General features: G+C 58.6%; 2 protein-coding genes across 2 annotated transcripts in view; both read right to left on the reverse strand.

The window, feature by feature from the left end:
* Positions 1-2911: 2911 nt before the first annotated feature.
* LOC115297579 (forkhead box protein L1-like) lies at positions 2912-4180 on the reverse strand. Its single transcript, XM_029945770.1, has 3 exons — positions 4074-4180; positions 3552-3720; positions 2912-3295 (listed from the first exon to the last, which is right to left on the reverse strand). The coding sequence occupies exons 1-3, from the start codon at positions 4178-4180 to the stop codon at positions 2912-2914; spliced, it is 660 nt and encodes a 219-aa protein (XP_029801630.1).
* Positions 4181-16638: 12458 nt separating this feature from the next.
* Positions 16639-21191, reverse strand: part of FAM20C (FAM20C golgi associated secretory pathway kinase) — a 63313-nt gene continuing 58760 nt past the window's right edge. The window contains exons 9-13 of the mRNA XM_029945771.1: positions 20062-20242; positions 19400-19509; positions 19166-19247; positions 18155-18214; positions 16639-17652 (exon numbers count right to left, since the gene is read on the reverse strand). Coding sequence (XP_029801631.1) covers positions 17403-17652; positions 18155-18214; positions 19166-19247; positions 19400-19509; positions 20062-20242 — 683 coding nt within the window. The 3' untranslated portion in view covers positions 16639-17402. The remainder of the gene's footprint in view (positions 17653-18154; positions 18215-19165; positions 19248-19399; positions 19510-20061; positions 20243-21191) is intronic.

Consider the following 21191-nt stretch of genomic DNA (forward strand, 5'->3'; position numbering starts at 1 on the left):
TCTCCATGCACGCTGCCGGGACACAGCCTGGCCCGTGATTACACCCCGGCACCTAGCATAGGCCCCATGGATGTTGGTTGAACAAATGAACAGATAGCCCCAGAATAGCTCAGTAAAGAAAACAAGGAATCTGAAGAGAAATGAGGCCTTTCTCTGCTTCCCTGGGGGCAGAGCACGAGCCAGTGGATGGTTTGGTCTGGAAGCCACTCTTGGCTAGGGCAGGCCTCTCTGGACCCTGAGGTCAAACATGGGATGAGGGAGGGCATCGACTGGGGCCACTTTGTGCCCACAGACCTGCCCCCACCCGGATCCCAGGGCTCTTCCTCCATCCACCTGGCCATGGGTGTGGTCCGCATCGGTCTCCAGCTGTGGTGGGGGGCCCTGGGCTGGCCAGCTGCCGTGGGAAGGGGTATCCTGCCTGGGTGAGCAAGGGCTCAGCCTGGATATGCTGCCCAGCCAGGAACATCGCGCAGCTTGATGGCAGTCTGCACACACTTCCCCTGGTCTCCCACGCAGCAGTGCCTCTCAACTTTGTTAATGGAAACCTGGTGATCCGTAACCATGTGGCAGACATCTGCTCGGGGGTAATGCGGTGGTAATGTACGTATTGGTGATCAATCAGCGGATTTGCAAGAGAGGCATAAAGTATTTAATTATAATTGCGTTGGGCGAGTCTGCATGTTGGCAGTGGCATTTGAATAGGCCAGAGCCAGCCCTCACCCCTGTGATGTTGTTTGGTATTAAATGCCACTCACTCCAAGAGCTCGGAGACTTTCTGAAGTCGTGGAGTATCACGCGCTGGCAAATTGAAAATGTCCCTCCGCTTTTAAGAACATGATTGATATCCTTTGCAAAACAAATGTAACACCTCCTAGTGCACAGACCTCACCTGCCTGGTGTCACCCTTTTGCTCCCTGGCCGCTGGTGAGCATCTGCGTCAGACCATGTGAAGAGGGAGGACACACTGACCACCTCTCTGGTCCCCAGGCGCCCCCTCGAAAGGCCACAGCTTCAAAAACTGCCCTCTTTAGGACAGAGGACTTCTCTGTTCTCCATCAGGCTCTGCTCACCAAACAAAACAGAGAAATACGGCTAGAGCCCGAAAGATAAAATGCAAATTTTATTTGCTTGATTGGCAGCAGAAAAATATATCTTGAGACCTGGTGCATGCCATCCACCTGTGTGTAATAGTAACACAGCACCACATCACCACAAAGTCACATCTACTATCATTGAAACGGCTTTTTGCAGAACCGGCAAAGGGATATGGATAACAAGAACGCAGACAGACATCACACCTACGATGCACACACGCACACACGTGCACATAGCAGCTCTGAGCTTGCATGGGCCGAAATGTGGATGGAGCATTAGCTGCCCAGCCCCCAGGCCACACACTGGGCCCGGGTCCACCGGCATGCAGGTGCCCCGTCTGTAAAATAGGGATGAGAAGTGTCAGGACCGTCAATGGGGCCGCTGTGCCTGGTGGGCTGGGTGGGTCCCCCAGTGTCGGGTGCTTTCCCGGCCAGGACCTCCAGCAGCTGGCATTTGTGCCCAGAGGGCTGTTTGAGGCAGGGCCCCCCTCCTCCCGTGAAGCTGACAGGCTGCCCCCTGGGTGAGGGTGGGCAGGCAGTGAGCACATCGCCCCCAGGGTTCATCTCCAGACGTGGGGACCAGGTGTTTCACAACATTTGCAAGTAAAGCCCCTTCTGCCCTCTACTCAAATCAACCCACGGGGTCTGTGTGGGTGGACACATAAGACTGCTGTGGTTTGATGAAATGTCTGAATCAGAAGTGGGCCCACTAAGTGATCCTTGCATCGCTGTCTGTCTCTGCCTCCCGCTGGCCAGCCTTTACCAGTCTGAGTTTTCAGAGTCCGATAAAGCACGGCTGTGTGATTCCCAGCCGAGACAGCCAGCCTGCTTGGGTGTGTTTTTGTTGTTTACAAAATTAGCCAGTCATTGTCACCTAGTGGATCAGATTAGGTGTAATCCATACTAATGTTCAAATTAAGTCATGGAAACCAATTAACTCTGCAAAAATGGGCTGGTGAAAAATGATAAGGTTGGTCAAATAGTTTCACTGTGCATAATTGTGTTTTTTAAAATGCCTGTCTCTACACAGTAATTAAATCATTTACATTTCAAATGGAGCGCACCCACCTCCAGTGTCTGTAAGATTGTGCAGCTCACAGCCTAGCAGGATCTGCCAGCTGCCTGCTACCTCGTGTCTGCTTTCTTAGGAAGCCAGCCAGGTGGAACATGCCTGAATAGGGGCTTAGTCCCTGCTCTGAGGAACCAAGAAAAGTGTGCTTTGCCCCACGCTGTCCCAAATGTGGACCCCGCCTTGCTCCTACCCTTCTTTCCTGTATAAAAAAGGGCACAGAATTTCTTAAGCAGTCGTTGAATATTCCATCCACAACTATCCATGCACTTGAACTTCTGATCACATCATCCATAACGGGACCACTGTCAGGACCCTTGGGGACAACATTCTTGGGATCAAGTAATATCAGATTTCACCATGTGCACTTTTCGTTCCCGGGAAGATGCCCACCCACCTCACCATCTGCACCAGAGCTCACTGGCAGCTTCTGGGGGTGGGGGTCATGCAAATTCTCAGAAGATGGAGGGATGAGATGCTACTTTGTCTATAAGTGAATGTGGCCCTGAACCTACTGTATTCACAGCCCTTAGAGTGGGGCCACTCAGTGACTCCAGAGCAGACCCTCCAGTCAGATGACCCCGTGGGTCTTCCTGCAGGGGAACTTCTGAAGGATGAAGCCAGAAGACTGACCTCTTGTCCCTCCAGCCCAGGCTGGTTTTCAGCGCGGAACATGAGTCTGGAAGTTAGAAGGATGTGGCTCGAGGTGGGGCTGGAAGACACCGACTAGCAGGGCATCAGCCCCGCCTCATACTGTCCACAGGTGGAAGCTCATCTGCTGGGCCTCCAGTCTGGGGGTTCTGGCCTCCTGCTGGCCGCAAGGGCTCTGCAGCCCCCGGGAGGGGTCAGGCGTGGACAGAATGTAGTCAATGCTGAACTTGATGCCCCTGCAATCCTCCTTCCTCAGGGCAGCCGGGCTGCCAGGGGTGGGGGGCTGGCTGTGGGGGGCCGGCTCTGACGGCCCCTCCGCACCCCCCACATGCGCCCCCCTTGCCCCATCGCGCTGGGGGCCGCGGCGCCGGCGTCGCCGGCGGTAGTTGCCATTCTCAAAGAGGTCCAGCAGCGACTCGCAGCCACCAGCAAACGTCCAATAGTTGCCCTTGCCCTTCTCCTGGCCCTCCATCCGAGGCACCTGAGGGGGAGGGCGGGGCTCGGGGAGGGGCTGGCCCCCACCCCACTCCCGCCCGCCCCTCGAGGCATCTGGCCTCACTTAGGAGTCCAGGGTCTGCACTGCATAGGTCCCCGTCCTTGGGGTCGGTGGTGTTGCTCATGGAGCAAATTGGAGGCAGCCTACATTGCTGCTGCAAAACCCACCCTGGCCCTGGGTCGGGGCCCCCCACGCCTGGGACACTAGGGGGCCACTTCAGGGGGCTGGGGTGGGGACTCACCTTCACGAAGCAGCTGTTGAGGGACAGGTTGTGGCGGATGGAGTTCTGCCAGGCCCGCTGGTTGGCTCGGTAGAAGGGGAACTTGCGCATGATGAAGTCGTAGATGCCCGACAGGGTCACTCTGCCTGAGGGGCTCTGCTGGATGGCCATGGCGATCAGCGCAATGTAGCTGCAAATAGGGGCGCATGGGGCCACATGGGGCGGGGCGGGGGCAGCCTCAGCATCAGGAGCCCCCTCGGGCCAGCCCCTCCCTTCGCCAGGGGCGCGCCTTCCTCTGCCCTCAGGGCGTCTCCGTGTGCGGGAGCCTGAACCTTGGAGCTCCCGCCCCAGTGTCTGCCCAGACCCCAGCTTTGGCTCTTACTTGGGAGTTTCTTCAGGGAAGCTGTGAGAACCTTCTCTGGCTACTTCTAAATGTGCAGACGTGTCCCTTCCCTCGGTGCTGCCCCCGCCCCCGAGGAGAAAGCCACCCCTCTGTCCCAGGCAGGTCCTTGCGGTGGAAGGTCATGGCACCCAGCCCCCCACCTGTACGCGGGTCTCGAGAGCCGCTTCTCCTCGTCGGAGCTGCCCACCGGGTAGTCGTCGGCGTCGTAATTGAAGCAGTTGTAGGGGTACTGCGAGCTGTCAAACATCTTGGCTCACCCGGTGCCTGCGGCCCCTCCGGGACCGCTGCCTTTGCAGTTGCCGCCTCCTCGGTGTGGTCCGCCAGCCCGCCGGGTCTTTGCGGAGGTCCCAGACGCACTTCCGCAGCGCCTGCACTCTCTGCCCGAGCTGGGAATCTGGGCTTCTGGGGTCCCCCGCCCGCACCCACCCCGCTCTCTCACATCCAATCCCAGAGCAGGGGAGGCCCCAGCCACTGGTAAAGCGGCGGAGGGCTGCCGAGCCGGCTCTGGGTGACCCTCTGACCGGCAGACGGACCCAGGGAGAAGGGAGCCGCGAGCTGGGTGGTCCGAGGGGCGGGGCGCCACCCCGCCTCCCTCTGGGTCCTAGTCTCCGGGGGCGCTCCGCTCCCTGGGCCAGCCCCAGAGTTTGACGCAGAGTCGCAGAGTCGCTTGGTAGCCCTTCACACCCCACTCCCCAGCTGAGCTGGGCTCCTCCTGGGCTCTCTGCACTGGCAGACGTCTCCTCTGAGCTCCCCAGTCTGTGCGCCCAGGGTGCGCAGGGGGACGCTAGGCTCTTCCCAGGGCCCCTATCCCACAGTGGACTCTTGTCGATGGGACCCAGCCAGGAGCCAGAACACAGAGAGGGAAAGAGCTGTCGCTGCCTTCCACCACCAGGCTCAGCCCCACCTCCTGCTCCTGGGCCATGGGTCCAGGCAGGATGGTTTGGGTCCAGCTGGTGTGTCCCTGCCTGGAGCACTGGGTCATAGCCAGGTCAGAGACATGGGGTGCAGCATTTCCTCCAAGGCCCCATGTCCCAGCCTCACTGTCTCTCCCTGTACAGAAGGGTCCCTTCTCCAGGGGGCCCAGCAAGGGCCAGGAGCCTGCTGTGGAGGGGGGCCTGCCGTGGGCCTGGGGCCCAGGGCCTGCGGTGCCAGGAGCACACTCACAGCTAAGCCAGAACTTCATGAGCCCCAAAGCCGTGATTCCAAGTATGGGCAGATTCGTGTGAAAAGATGACAGGGTGTGGGAATTTTAGGGGGAAAACAAGGTAGGATCTTGGTGGGAGGGTGGGAGAGGGGGTATTTATCAGTGGGCATGGACGTGCCACCAGATGCATCTCCGTGAATACCCTTCAGAATTCTGAACTGACCCACGTCTGTGAATCTGCCCAAGGCCGAGAAACCTGGACAGTCTTTGTCCAGAAAGTTCTCCCTTCAAAGCAGACTTTTAGCTCGGAAATAGCCCAGGTCCCATCTAGCCAGTTGGCACCATGGGGGCCTGCTGCTGCCTGCTGTCCTTGGTCCTCCAGCAGCCCCATGGCGGCCGTGCCCTCGCGCCTTCTGCTTTGGGATTGGCAGGGAGCACACTGGGGCCCAGACACATTCAGTGGCTCCGCAGTGTCCTTTGTCAGATCTCAGAATTACGAGTGATGGACTGCGGGAGTGTAAAGTGGTACAGCCCCTTCTGGCAATTTCTCAAAATATGAAACGTGACCAGCAGTCACACCCGGGGGCATTTACGCCGGAGAAATGGAAACTGAAATTCACATGAGCACCTGTGCGCCCGGTTTCATAGCAGCTCTTCTCCTCACATCCCCAAATGTCCTTCGACAGGGAAATGGTTAAACAGGCTTCGGTCCCTCCACACCCTGGGACCCCTCAGCAGAGCAGCCACCCATTGACACAGTGAGATCCAGTCTGGTTGGAACTCGAATTGAGCACACAAGCCAGTCTCAAAGGGTTACAGTTACATGCTGCCACTTATATGCCAGTGTTGAAAAGACAGAACGATAAAATGGAGAACAGATAGTGGCCTCCAGGGGCTGAGAGGAGGTGCAGGCCAGAGGGGGGGCCCTTGGGCCTTGACACGCTCTGTGCGTCCTTACTGTGTCAATATGGAGGCCATGGCCACAAGATTGTATGCCGAGTTCTGCAAGATGTCACCATAGGGGGAGAATAGGTGAAGGGTCCCTGTGGTGGCTCTGTTTTATTTCTTACAACTCCATGGAATCTACAATTGTCTCAAAGCATTTAATTAAACAATCCTGCAGTGGTCTCAGAGACCCCCACCCCCATTGTCGTCATGGCACTGAGACCCTAAGATGCCACCTTGTGAGGAGGAAACTCAAGACAGAGCGGTCACCACTAGGTGCCAAAGACAGAGGATCTCTCTGCTCAGCTGGGGGCTGCCTCCACTGAGTCTCCGTGTCTGGCATGCCCTCTGCCAGCCCCTATTCACGCCTCTGCCCTTCTCTGCACTTCCTCCCGTCAGACTTCAGGCACGTTCTCAGGGAGCCTGGGCTCTGAGACTTGCTCTCCCAGCAGCCCTACAGTGAGGCAGGAGTGGAGGCAGGTGTGGTGGCAGTGGTTGGAGCTCCAGACCTGCCCCTGTCCCAGCCAGTGAGGTCAGCCAGGGTCAGGGACCCTGTGCACTGAGCTTACAATGCGGACCTTGAAGCCCTTGTCACACATATGATGGACAGGCATGAAGCAAGGTGGCCACTTCACTCCAGCCTTCCAAGTCTCAGCAAAGGGCTCCTGTGACCACCGCAGACCTTCACCGTCCAAGGAGAGGAGCCCTGGGCTGGAGTCACCCAGAGCCCCCATGCTCCGTTTTTGCTTCACCTCGCATGGGGAGCCTGGCACTTTACACAGCTGTGTGTGCTGGTCGTCCTCTGAAGATGGTCCCTCCCCGCAAAAGGCCACATACCAGCCTGTGAAGAAGCAGATGGCAGTAATCCCAGGCCCACAGCTGGTGAAGATCAGAACCCGAGTTTGAAACCACTTCTGACTAGGGAGCTGGCATTACCAAAATCCCAAGCTCTCTCTTCATGTCACTTCCAGAGCCTGATGGCAAACACGTAGTCACAGCAGCATGACATGGATGTGGCCTTCCTTCCCAGCTGCCATCTGGACTCTGTCGCGTGGGGTGGGGTTTGGTCCCAGACCCTACGATGTCCCTTGTGACCATCTGGTGGGGTGCTGCGTCTCGAATCTGGTCGGCAGACACACTCGGCCAGATCACCCGCTTCTGCTGGAGTGTGTTTGTGGTGCAAACCCCACCACCCGCCAGCGTGGGTGGGTCTGCAACCTCGTTGGGGGGCCCGGCCCACAGTCTGGTGCTGGCTCATCCCCTCATGTGCAGAAGGCAGTGCCTGGGAGCTTCCCGCCCATGAGGACAAGCAGTCTGTCTGAGCTCGATGAGACACCGAAGCCACCACCAGGGAGAGCGCAGGCCTTGGAGCAGCTGGGGGGACCTGCTTCGGCCTGATGCTGCCACAAAAAGCTAAGCCAAACACTGCCACCTGTTTTGTTTGTCCACATGTCATATAAGTGCCCCATAGTCACAAAGAGCATTTTCTGAACAATTATTATGTGCCAGGACTACTCTGAGTGCTCTGTGTATGAACTCAAAGCATTCACAACCCCGGGCAGACTGGCACATGGCATAGTCAGGGCATCACTTGTGCCTTCACCTCTCTTTAAAAAGGGTGTAGTGTGCCTGGGGGCTCCGTCGGTTAAGCCTCCGACTTTGGCTCAGGTCACAATCTCGCGGTTCATGGGTTCGAGCCCCACATCGGGCTCTGTGCTGACAGCTCAGAGCCCGGAGCCTGCTTCAGATTCTGTGTCTCCCTCTCTCCCCGCCCCTCCCCTGCTCATGCTCTGTCTCTCTCTGTCTTTCCCAAATAAATAAACGTTAAAAAAAAAAAGTTAAAAAAAGTAAATCATTTAAAGAAAAAAAGAAGAATGTGGAAGGAGTCACCGTAAACCAACCCTGGGGCGAGAACCGGCCGTAGGTTTTTAGCTTTTATAAGGACGGTGTCATTTCTAGTGGAGTGAACAGGAGGCGCGAGTGGGTGTTGGTCCGTGTTCCTACTGTCGCGTCACCAGTTGTCACAAACGTGGCGGCTTCACCCACCACCCACTCGTCAGCTGAACGGCCTCATCACGCTCTTCCTGGGCCGGCTTCAGGGCGGCAAACTGCTAGCAGGGGGACAGGCCCATCTGAGGTCTGAGCCCCTTCTTACCTGTTGTGGGTGTGGCATGGGGGGCAACGGGGCAGGGGTGCATGCCCTGTCCCCCAGGGGCTAAGCAGGGGCCTCACATGGCGGTCCCTCCTCCCTCTGGTCTCCCCAGGCTCCTGCGGGGCCCTCACCTCCACCCCAAGTGTTGGCTGGTCCCGTCCAGGACTTTCCTAGTGAGGTCGCAGGGGCTGGTGGGGGAGGGGCTTTGAGCATCAAAGGAACAACATGCAGTGTTTCTCGGCTGTGTAGAAAGTCCCGGTTGGTTAGTTAGAAAATCTTTCAAATTTTGGTTTCTTATTTGACTTTATTTTTTTATATTTTATCTATTATTGAGACAGAGAGAAACAGAGCAGGAGCAAGGGAGGGGCAGAGAAAGAGGGAGACACAGAATCTGAAGCAGGCTCCAGGCTCTGAGCTGTCAGCACAGAGCCTGACTCAGGGCTCGCATCTAGGAGCTGCAAGATCATGACCTGAACCGAAGTCGGATGCTTCACTGACTGAGCCCCCGGGCGCCCCTTATTTGACTTACTTTAAAATTAACTTATTCATCTGTGGCCTGGCAGTGAGAAGGAAGGCTTCTTTGATCATTAGCCAAAATGTCCTTAGAATACTACTGATAATGGTAGTGTCAGCAGCAAACATAGACCAGCAGTGTTCTAAGATTTTTTTTTACATATACTAACTGATTTACTGCTCAGGACAGTCCCTAGAGTAACTCTCCTGGCCATTTTGGGTCTCGTGTCTCACCCATGTCACACCATTTGTGTGGTGGGGCAGGGGTTTGAACCCAGGCCCTCCAGGAAGGTGACAGCAATTGCAGGCATCAGATGCGGCCTGGGGAGGCCCACACGTGTGTTCAGGAGGCTGTGGGAGGAGAGGACACGGGGCAGGAGCGTGCGGGAACGCAGGGGGCACCGGCCCGCGAAGCTTCTCCAACACCAGCATCATGTCAGCGAGTCTCGGGCGTCACCGCCACACCTGGGCAGCCGTGTGGTGCCCTTCACAGTCATCAGACATGACTTGAACTGTTGGTGACACACCTGTGAATGGCAAAGATAAAAATCATGGTCTTGATAAACAGAGGGAGAGAGAAGGGGGGTGGGGTGGGGGGACACGGGGGCCTTCAGATGCTCTTTGGAACATCCTATTACATCTTGCTCATAATTCAAAGTTGTTTGGTACAGAAAGTTTCAAAATAGAGAAAGGTATAAAAATCAAAATCCATCACATGCTGGCATATATTCTTTCGATTTCGGAAGGTGGGAACCATTTGCAAAACTGCTAACATAATATTCTTCAAGAATTGGATTTTTCATGTTGAAGAATGTTGAATGTGTCTGAATCCGTGTGTAAGTCCTATTTTAAATTAAATAATTCCAGGAACTTCATTCTGTGGCTCTGCCAACCTGTGCCTAGAGATCTGTTCATGCTAAGTGTCCTTAAGAGCCAGGCACAAACGTTAAGGAGCAGAATCTGCCTTCGAGGGTTGCTCATGCTCAGCTAGAGGTGGGTGGGGGCACATGCCACGGTCTACACCCTGTGAGGAGCTCCCCAACGTGGCAGGCGCGCAGCAGCTCACAGCAAACGAGGGTCTTTTCCAGGGGGTGTTGCTGGGGCTCCCTGGAGCCGGGAGGGGGGATCTGGTTCTTCTGCTCCCAAACTTTCAGCGAGCGATGCATGGACCCTAGAACCCCACACCTCAGTGTGACAAGGAGTGTGATAAATAGCCCAAGAAAGAACAAAGCTAATTACATACATCCTGCCCCCAAATGGGGAGGGTGAAACTGCCCCTCTTGCATTCCGTCTGTGCCTCACACTCGCTCCTGCCCGCGGGGCACTCTCTGTGGTGGCTCAGGAAATGCCTTGTGTCACTTCCCACTGGCCGGCTAGGGTCACGGCTGCCCCCCAAACACTGCAGCCAGGAGGTGACAATTCTTGCACTGGAAACACCAGCCCTGGTGCCCCGAAGCAAGGTCAGCTGTGCTCAAGCCACTAGACAGAGGCTTACAAGGGGGCGACTCCTGCCAAGGAGTCAAGTGCCCAGTAAAGGAAGGCCTGACTCTGACGGCAAGGTAGGCCACCAGGCAGCGGGCACGTTGCAGGGTGCGCTGTGGAGGAGAACAGGCGGTCCTGCTTTGCTCATTGCAAGGACTCAAGCAGTAGCTCACTAGAAACAGGGATAGCTATGATATCGAAATGTAGCCAGGTGATCTGTTCCAGACAAGCCAGCAGTGAGCACTTGTGCATAGATGCAGAAGTACTTGCAGTTATCATAAAAGTTTTGCCACAGTGTCTTTTGCTGTCTATGCTGAGTGACAAACCACTCCAAACTCAGTGGGTCAGGCTGACAACGGGCATTTACGGTCTTGCAGGGCTTCTGAGGGGCACCTTCGCTGTGGCTTAGCCGACGGGTTCCAGCTCAGGGTCTCTCATGAGGCTGCAGCTAGCCTGTCAGTCAGGGTTGTGTCACCTGAAGGCTCGATGGGGCGAGGCTCCCGCTCCAGGAGGCCTCCCGCTGCCTGCTGTCCTCACCACACAGGCCTCTCCACAGAGCCACGCCCCACAAGGCAGCTAGCTTCCCCGACTCGGGAGATCTGAGAAGGGGAGGCGGAGGTCCAGCGCCTTCTGTATCCTAGTTTGGGAAGTGACCTGTATTCTACTGGCCTCTCAGACAATCTGGGGGCCACGCTGTGGGCGACGGGGGCGTGAAGAGCAGGAGGCATGGCCCACAGGGGACCCACATGGCGGCTTCTACTGCCATGAGAAGTGGGCCCCTTGAGTCCGGCAGCGGGGATGGCATGGAGTAGAGAGAGAATCGACAAGTGCCGGTCATGAGGCCCAGGCTGCAGGCGCCGGGGCTCAGGTGGGGGTGGGAGGTGCCTTGCAGGCACCTCACAGTCCGTGTGCGAGACAAGCCGGGGGTGGGGGGGTATCGTGGCAACTGAGCCACGCACATTGCTCATCGGAGATGTTCGGTGAGGACTTAGTATGTGCTGGGAGCCAGGCGGAGCCAATAGCTCTCCTGGTCCTTGTGCTGCTCCCAGCAGAGGGTCTCAGAAAGAGGGAGAAGCCCCGTGACAGGACATACTGAGGCGCCCAGGAGAAGGACCGGGACACTCCCCTCTGCTGATGGAGCGTTGGGACAGTGCTCACAAGAGGGATGAGCAAAAGTGCAGTTGGGGTGGGGCAGAGAGCTCTAGGGTGGGAGGCTGTGCAAAAGCCCTGCGGCACCAGGGCGGTGGTGCTTCCCCAGCTGCCCCTGCTCTCCCGATGAGCCCTGACTTCTGGTGTGTCTGTCACTGTCTGTGCTTGTTTATCAGGGCACAGACCTTCCCCTCAGCTCTCCGTGAAGAGTAGTTTGTCCAGGGGCAGGCTCTGAGGGGCAGATACCGAGCCAACGCAGCTGCGACAATGAAGAGGGGCCGAGTGCTGGTCACTATAGGACAGGCTGGCCCGGGTGGTGCTCAGGTGGCCAACAGGGGCTTGCCGATGGCTGGGCCAGCCGAGGGACCCAACTGCCAGGCAGATGAGGGTCCCCAGGGTCTCCCTGCTTCTAAGGTCCTGGACTCTGGTCCTGCCTGTAGAGCGGGTCTTGCTCTTCTCGAGCTTTCCTCTAGGTGGTGCAAGTGGACCAGACCAGGGGTGTGTCCTCAGTGCAGGCCTCCCCAGGACGACAGAGACCCAGCAGCTGCTGTGGTGGGGAGTCATGTCCTACAGCAAGCTGGCCCTGTGTGGGCTGAGGCACCCGCGTGCGCCCCATCCCATCTGACCCTGCCATTGGCCTCCCTAAGAGCTTCACCCCACTTTTCCCAGTAAAACTGCCAGGACAGGAGCTGTCCTCACCGCACTGAGGCAGGGTGGACCCGGTGCCCGGCGCCAGGGGGGCAACTCGTAGCCAGCTCTGAACTGCTACCTTCCCACGACAGCTCTGAGCAGAGTGAGGAGAGCCCTGGGCGTGTGCGGGGCCTCCTCCCCACATGAGACTTTGGGTTCCGCCTCCAGACAGAGGTTCGAGGCCTGGCCTTCTTCACCACTGACTGCAGTCCACACCCAGGGGAGGCTGCTCGAAACCTTCTCTGCTCACCTCTTCTGGGAGGCTCCCTCTGGGTGGGGTGCGGGATGTGGGGAGCAGTTTCCCTAGGAGACCAGCCAGGACATGGGAGGGACAGGGGAAGATGGGTCTGTGGGAGCAGGTGAGCCACCCCTCGGGTAGCCGGGCCCCCCGGGAGCTGGGTGCCATGTCACCCTGTATCGGTGGGGTGTGGATGGTTCTGGCCTGGTGGCTTTGCCCTCGGGGCACCGGCCCCAGGCGTCGTGCATTCAGCTTGCTCCCAGGTGGCAGGTACACGGCAGGAGGGCCTGCAGTCCATGAGGGTCCTGTGTCATCCTTCTCTGGGCCGTGGGGGCATCTTTGTGCATCTCAGACTTCGGTGTGGTGGCTGGAAACAAGGGTGTGTCCACTCCCTGCTCTAAGACCTCCCATTGCGGCCACATTGTCCCCTGTGACCCACAGGGGCTGGGTTGCAGGTCCCTCTTCACATATTGGTTTGTTTATTTTCTTACTTTAATTTGGGGAGTGGTCTACGCCCAGAGCCTGTGGTCCCTGACTGGGTGCCGCCTTCCCTCCTCCCTGCCCCTCGATTCTCCAGAGTGAGCCCCCAGGCCCACTGGAGGGGCACTTGTTTTGATTTCCCCCCCAGTTTTTTGGTTTTGTTTAAATCATGTTTGAGTTCTCGCCTGCACTTTCTCTGAGGCCCCTCTTAGAAGCTCTGTCAATTCTGTGGATCAGTCGGGCTGGGCGACGCCCTCAAGAATTTCAGGGAAGACCCTCTTCCCTCCTTTTGTTCAGACCGGCTCCCTGTGCCCCCACCTCTCTTGGCCCCACGGGGTTTCAGGGTCTGTGTTCCCTCTCAGCAGCTGAGGGCGAGTGGGGGAAGTGCTTGGTCTGATTTTGAAGACAGAACGAGGGTCTCCTGTGCCTAAGGGTCAGGCACATCCAGGCCCCTATGCCTCTCGCTCACTGTGTTGGATTCAGGAAAGTCATGTCTGTGGACGGGGCCTCAGTTGTGACAGCTGTGAAATGGCACAGTTGGGCGGGGATTTCTCTCCGTGGTGCTGATCCCACGGCAGGGCCAGGCCTGAAGCCCAGCCTCTGACCCCACCTGTTCACCCGCACCTTCACCCACATTCTGAACTTGTGCCGAGGTTGCTGGTGACCATACCTTACACAGCCTGAAGTAACCCCAAGATCGGGTCGTGTAGAACAGCAGACCCTGCTCCTTCCTCCTGCCCCCACCTTGCGTCCCTGAGAAACCGCGCCCCTGCATGAACTCGCTCCCGGGTTTGTGTTACCTCCGTGTTCCTAAGTGACAGGCATATGGTAAACGTCACACCTGTCGACTCTCTGCCCTGCAGGAGAGGGCTCAGCTCTCAGCCCACATCCTCTGTGGCTCCGTCCCAATGCAGTTACACCACCTTTGCTTTCCTTGGGAGAATGATGTTGATTATGTCTGTAAAATACCGTTCAGAGCTCAGTCATGAGTTCCTGTAATTGCACGTCTGCTCCTGAGGAGATGACCCTCTGGACAGAATGGCATTTCTTGTCTGCCAGGGGACCAGGCAGGTGCTTATCACCGGCTAGGCCAGGATGGGCCATCACCTCTTCTGCACAAAGAGCTGGCTCCACTCTGTCCCATGTCTTCCCGGATGCCCCCCTCCTGCCCCATTCTGCCCACTGGCCCAAGGTGGCATGGACGCCTCTCCATTGCGGGCCAGGGTCCCTCCCTGTTCCTGTGTCCCCCTTCTTGACCTTCTTCCTGGTCTGGCATGGCATCCTCTGGCACGCCCTCCTGTGCCCTCATGCAGGGCCAGTGGGCCCCTGGGCCGGCGGTGGGCTTGCTGGGCCGTTGGCCTCGCTCACTGCCCCGTGGCTCCCGGCATCACCACCCGTCATATCCCAGTGGTCGAGCCTTTAGAAAATGTCTCCCTCTGTGCCAGGGACCATGGGAGTCTCCTTGCTGCCTGGCCTGCCCTCTTCCCAATTGCCCTCAGCCATTGGCCATGTTAGCAAGAGTCCTTCCAGGCACTTTAGTGAGAACTGCACCCAAGATGTCTGATCGGGCCTTATCCTCTGCCTCCAGGAGGTGCCTCTCCCTGGCCCCATGCCTCCTCAGTAGTGCCTGGCCCATTGGCCTCCTGCTCCTCGGCTGGGAATCCCCAGCGTGTCACACTGTGTGCTGAGCTGAGACTGGCTGCACACGGACGTCCCTTGTGTCCACAGTGGCTGTGCAGACAGAGCCTGTCTTTGCTGCACTGCCAGCCAGCCTGCGCTGGGCTTTCACTGATGTGCCTGCACATTCTGGTCCTTGGGGTGCTGCCTTGCTTCCAAAGGGAGGCGGGTTAGCGCACCCCAGAATGTGCCTCTCTGGCATAAGGGTCATTTTGAGGTGGTTATTTTGAGAAACAGCAGACATAGGAGATGCTCTGAAGTGGAGTGGAACTTCCCGTCGGCAAGGGACATTCACACAGACACAGGGAACCTCCAGGCGCAGCGTGTGTCCCCCTCTGGCCCAGGTCCCAGCGACAGCCACGCTCACTAACACTGCTCTTCCTGGCCACTTCTCTCCTTCTGTCTGTGCTGCGGAAACTCCCAGAGATGGGGGGTTCTGCGTGGGGACCCAAGAAAAAGGACCAGAAGTGCAGTCCCGTATGGGGGCCCCCCATGCGGGGCAGCTCACACACGGGCTCCCAGAGCAGGTGCGGCCTGACGAGGTGTCCTGTTGGCTTGCGGGAGGCTGTCTCGTGCCTGTCCCCACATGGCCCATCCTCTGCATGTCCTCTTACAGGAGGCCACTCCCAGTGGATTGCTGCCCCAGCTCTAGACCTCACTCAACTGTAATTGCCCCCGTAAAGGTCTGTCTCCAGATGCTGTCACACTGGGGGTCAGAATCTCTCACACCGGGGGGTCAGGTGCTCTCACACCAGGGGGTCAGGTGCTCTCACACTGGGGGTCAGTACACTGGAGGTCAGATGCTCTCACACTGGGGGTCAAGTGCTCTCACATTGAGGGTCGGGGGGGGTCAGGTGGAGGTCAGGTGGGGGCCAGGCCTCAACCCAGGAACGGGGGACACACGTCTTCGCACGTGGCCTGTCCAGGGTCTGTGTTGCCTCTGTCCCTTTCCCGTCCCTGTCGTGTGCAGTGGCCTAGTCTGTGCTATATGAGCTGTTCACGTCTGGCGATGTCCACTGGGCTGCCAGCGGCTCCTCCAGCAGCCACCCAGCAAAGTCTGGACAGACGGTGGTCAGACGGAGGCCTGGAGCAGCGCGTAGCATCGACTGGCCCTGAGTCAGAGGCCATGACACCAGCGCTCTGTTCCCTCGGGGAAGGGCTGCGAGAGGAAGGGGACACACCCTCCCGGCCACCGCCCAGGCCACAGAGCTCACTGCTCCCTCTCGTGGAACCACACCAGGCCCTCCTCCTGGGCACTCCCTTCTGCCACCCAGCAGGGACAGAGACAGAAGTGGGAGACTGGAGAAGGGGGCGGGCAGGACCAGAGGTAGGTGGGCGCTGGCCCCTGGGTGAGCACTGGCCGCTGAGTGAGCACTAGGCTGGAAGCCTGTGCGAAGCGCCTCCAGGGGCCCCTTTACCACGTCCCCCACTTATTCCTTTGCAGCCGAAGGCTCTCTTGTAGTTTGGCTGTGAGGAGGCCTTCCACACTGAGCGCGCTCCAGGAGGGGCTGGGGGTGTGGAGGGACCCTCCTGCCCTGGAGGGAACAGCTGGCCATTCTGCGACCCAAAACTGACTTTTGGGCCAAGGTCAGACCCCCACTGAGCCTCAGTTTCCCCATGTGGAACAAGGAAAAGTGAAAATTGTCCCTGTGGTGTTGCTTTAGAGACCTGTGAGAACCAATGTGGGCTGCTTTGCAAGGTGCCCAGCACATGGAAAGCTTGGTCCTGCGGTAGCAGTGGGGCTGGGGGCATACTAAGAGGTGGGGCCCAGGAGCACCAGGGGCTCTGAGGTCCAGTGCCCTCTGCTCCCGGGTATTCTCATGCTCCAGGGTTCAGGTGGGTCTGCGGCGGCGTGCTCTCCTTGGAAGCCAAGGGGTTGGCCTGGCATTGGGCCCTGTGCCCCCATGGCGCCGCGCACGGGACAAGGTCCTGGGGGCCTCCAGGCAGGGCTCCCAGGGGAGGGTTCAGGCCCTGCAGCTAGCAGGGCTGGGCAAACATGAGGGTTCCCACAGGTGCCAGTGCCTCCCTCTGGGACCGGCCCGTGTCTTCAGGGACCCCCTTTCAGCTTTGTCAGTGCCTGCCACATGCCCCCACGCCCACGCCTCCTGCTTGCCCTCAGGCTTCCCTTCCAACTATGTGCCTGGCCACCCCGGGCGCCCAGTTCCAGGACTTACTTCTGTGGATGGCGGGGGGCAGACAGCTGAGCTCAGGGTGTGAGCGACCTGGACCCTTGTGCACATTTGCTGTATTTTTATTGCACTTTTACCACATTGCAATCTATTCCATAAAAATGCTGCAAAATTAAGCCTGTTGCCGAGGCCCATGGAGGAGCCCACATGACATATTTACACTGACCGTCAGAGCAAAGTCAGGAGCCGGGCAGCACTCTCAGCAGCTGGGGAGAGCCCGGTGCTGCCGAACGGCTCTGAGAAATGGAAGACATGGTCATTTACGTCACTCTGAGACCAGGATTCTGTCGACCAGCCCATGGTTCCATTGGGAGCCTCCTGGATACTGAGACAGGGTACTCAGCCTTGGCTACAGGGCCCCCAGGAGGGACGAGAGAAGGGAGTTTATTTCAAGTTACGTCCAGAGTGTGAGTGAACTTGGTGGGAGAGTTCAGCCCCAGTGGGCTCGGCCCTCTCATGTGCATGTGGTAGGTGGGTGGAGTCTGTATGTATAGCTGTTGCTCTCTATTTATATACATATACACCATGTATAAATACAAAATTGTAAGTAAAGGCTTCCTTTCCATACAAAAAGGGGGGGGTCGCCCCCGCCGCCAGGCCGCCTCTGTCCACCAGCACAGAGTGCCCCCTCCCCAACCTTCTCCGGTCTTGGGAACAAATACACTGTGTCCTCTCGGACCCGCCGCCGAAGGACCTCACGTTCCAGCAGTTCCCGGACTCTGGGAGTGGCCTGTCTATTCCTAAAGTCACTGAATTCACAGCATGGACGCATGTGTCCCTCCTCTGTGGCAGGCTGGCGGCTCTTGGTCACTACCTGCCGGGGGGTACTCTGTGCTCGGGCCCCAGGTCATCTTCCACCACGCTGTGCAGCCCATCCTTCTCCACGCAGTCCCTGACGGCCTGCAGCACAATGCGCAGCCGTCGGTCCAGGGCCTCCAGGTGTGGCTGGTACAGGACGGGGGCCACGCGGTCCTCACGAAGGGACTCTGCCATCAGTAGGCTCAGCTTGTACTCCTCCTTGGCCAGGAGCTGCAGCCGCAAGTAGGTGGACTTCCTGATCCTGCAGCGGAGGGAGAGGTCAGGCCCTAGCTGGGACACTCTGAGGACTGGGCTTGGGAGGGCGGGGGCAGACTGAGCAACAGCATCAGTCCCAAGTCAGGAGGCCCTGAGTGGGTCCCCGGCCCGCCTAGCTAGGTCCCTGCATGTCAGAGGCACCACAGTGAGGGGCCCGCAGGGCAGGGAGGGGCAGCCCGACGCTCCAGGAGACTGTGCTCAGCCGAACACACCTGTCTGAGCAGGGCGGACACTGTCCGCCTCACAGACCACTGTCCAGGCAGGAGGATCAGGTGGGGAGCCCTGAGGAGGGTGGCAGAGAGCACTGGGGGACAGACCCGCTGTCCGGGCTCCGGCATCTTCATCTGTAAGATGGGCCATCACGGTGGGTGTGAGCTGTGTACTGGGAAGGGCTTTGGGGTGCTGGCCTACATGCTGCAGGGATTGGGGATTTTCTGCCTAATCTGTGGCTGGGCCGGGGCTCCCTCAGGGGCAAAGGGGGGCCTTACCTGCAGCACTGCTGTAAAGGCACCAGAATGGATAGCTCATCGTGGGAGTATTTCCCAAACCTACCCAAAGAAGAGCAGACTTGTTGAGGGTGTCACCTGTGTGCCAAGTGCCCACCTGTATGCTGAGCGTATACCACCTGTGTGCTGAGTATGCACCACCTGTGTGCCGAGTGTGTACCATCTGTGTGCTGAGTGTGCACCACCTGTGTGCTGAGTGTGCACCACCTGTGTGCCGAGTGAACCACCTGTATGTGGAGTGCCACCTGTGTGCCCAGTGCACCCCCGGGTGCCCAGGGCCCTCATGTCTGCCCTGCTGGAACACCAGGGCCGTGGAGGCTGGGCAGTAGGGCCTGGCCCCTGAGGTCTCCTGGACCCTGGGTGGCATGTCCTCAGTGCCCCTGGTAGTGTGTCCCCCTGCAGTGCCTCCCCAGCACCCTGGCAATGTGGCCTGGCACCTGCTGTCGCTGGCACCAGACACAGGCCCTCGGATGAGGGAGGTCCTGGAAAGCAGCCTAGTGTTCTGGCCCTGCTCCAGGCAAGGGCTCTTTACGCAGGGTGCTAGGCAGCAGATGGAGAAGGTGGCAGGCGGTCAGCCCCCACATGGTAGCTGCCCAGGTGCCCAATGCTCACTTCTCTGAGGCATCTCAGCACCGGCAGCTTTTACTGATTGGCAGGTCCTGTGTCCCTGGCCAGCAGTGGCCACAGGCCCTCTCTGTGGGGCAGGGAGGGCCATTTGTCTCAGCCCGCTGCTCCCAGACATCCACGTAAGGGTGAAGGGCTCCTCACAGCTCTGTCCTTCTGGGCGAGCACACTCTCCGGGCCTCAGTTTCCCCAGGGCAGCACGGGACGTAACGGGACCCGTGCATAGGGTGAACCCGAGGATCAGAAAGAGGAACATGACTGGAGCCAGAGGTCAGGGGCCCACGCCCTGCAGGGCACACGGAGCAGCCTCGGGGAATGGGCATCATGGCAAAGGGTCTCCTCCCCGATCTGGAAGAGAGCATGACTCACCCTCTCCCATTGTCTAAGTGGATGATGAATGTCTCATTCCCAAACTTCTCAAAAGTCTCATAGTGATGGCGGTCCATGTTCCCTGTGGGCAGAAGCAAGGTGAAAACTCGGGGCTGGGCTGCCTCCCACCCCATCCCTGTATGACACTGGAGTCAAAGAGCCAAGAGGGTGCTGTGCCACAGCTGGTCACACGCAGGGAGGGGGCTCTGGGTGCAGGCGTGGCTGCCAACATACCCATGAGGAAGTCAAAGATGGTCATGTCCATGACGTCCAGCACACGGTGGCTGCTGTCATAGGGGGGTGTCTGCTTCACCTCCTCGCAGTAGTCGGGGTCCACTTCCCACCTGCAGGGGAGCCAGTGTGAGCACACAGAGGAGGCCCGACCCAGCTCAGCGCGGCAGGATTACTGCAGCAACAACTGGGTGGAGAGGTGTCACCACAGTGCCGCTGGCCGAGGCTGCATTAACAGGAGTATGGGGCTGGGAGGTGAGCTAGCCATGGCTGGAGGCTGTCAGCAGCCCCAGATGCCAGGTTTCTGGAGGATCGCTGGTAGGAAACAGGGCCTGGACACACTCTCAGAAACACCTCCATGGCCGTCTCTTGTATGAGGGACATTCTAGAAGGGTCAGGAGTGAAACCCAGATTCAGGCACCGAGAGCCTATGTTTCCAGGCTGGCCGGCACCACTGCAGGGGACACCTCGGATTCTCAGAGTCAGGAAGCCCCTTCCTGCTATTCGTTCACGAAGGGGGTGGTCTCGCCCAGTTGGGGGCAGGCAGAGCTAGGTGCGCGTCTCTCCCCGCCCCTCTTTCACACCCCCGTGGCCCTCGACAGGCCTGAGGCCCCTCTGAGCAAAGGATGTGACGATGAGGCAGGGTCGGCCCCTCCCGCACTCACTCCGCCTTCTTGCGCTTGTGGTAGGAGCGCCGCCACGGGTTCCGCCATGTCTTCCTCTTGGCCACAGACAGGTCCGGCAGGAAGGCCGCCAGCGAGCCCTCGATCTGGTCCGGCTTCCCGCACAGCGCGTGCTCCGTGGAGCAGTAGTAGGAGCACTCGCCGTAGAAGCAGATGTTGTTGGCTGGGGGCAGATGGACATGCTGGTGAGCGGGGATGATGCGCTCCAGATCTGCCCTCCCCGCTCATCCGCCCGGCCATCCCGTGTCCACGCTGTCCGTCCAGAGTCCTCACACTGGATGTCACAGGTTGCTGCAACCCCATGGTACAGAGAGGGGGGCTGACCAGCCCGAGGCCACACAGCTGTTGAAGCTCGGACTAGCCTCTACAGAATTCTAGTCAATGTTCAGAGGCTTAAAAAGGCATAAAGGTGCCAGCCTCCCCCAGCAGGAGGGGGTATCTGTGAACCACAGATCTGACAGGGACCTAGCATGTGACACATGTGGCAGACAGCTCAAAAATAAAAAGATAAATAACCCAACTGACAAATCGGCAAAGGCGTTCAACAGATCCTTCTCCAAAGAAAAGACACAAATGGCTAACGAGGACGCAAAACAGCGGTCCTTGTGGGAATGCAGGGGGATCCGCAGTGAGGCACCACGTCCTACGCACCAGGCTGGTTTCAATGGAGAGAACAGACCGTTACAGGTGTGGCTGAGGGCACGGAGAGGCCGGGACGCAGGATGGACCTGGCGGGCTGCACGCTGGGGTGGCTGCTGTGGAAGCCCGTTTGGTGGCTTCTCAAAAACTGAGGCCCAGAGTGACCACACAAGGTAGCGGTCTGCACCCGAGAGACGTGGGCACGTGGCCACACGGTGCCGCACACAGAGGGCCACGGTAGCTCTGGTCACAGTGGCCGCAGAGTGGGGACAGTCCGATTGTCTGTCCAGTGGAGAGCAGACGCACAGAGTGTGGTCCACCCACAACGTGGAGCACCATTTACCCGCGGAAGGAGCAAAGCACCAGCGCACACTTCATCGCGGATGAGCCATGAGAATGCGTGCGCGGTGACAGAAGCCGACACGGGGCCCCGTGCGCTGTCAGATCCTGTTTACGTGAAACGTCTGGGACAG

This window comes from Suricata suricatta, chromosome 8, assembly GCF_006229205.1.
Source record: "Suricata suricatta isolate VVHF042 chromosome 8, meerkat_22Aug2017_6uvM2_HiC, whole genome shotgun sequence".
NCBI classification, from domain to species: Eukaryota; Metazoa; Chordata; class Mammalia; order Carnivora; family Herpestidae; genus Suricata; species Suricata suricatta.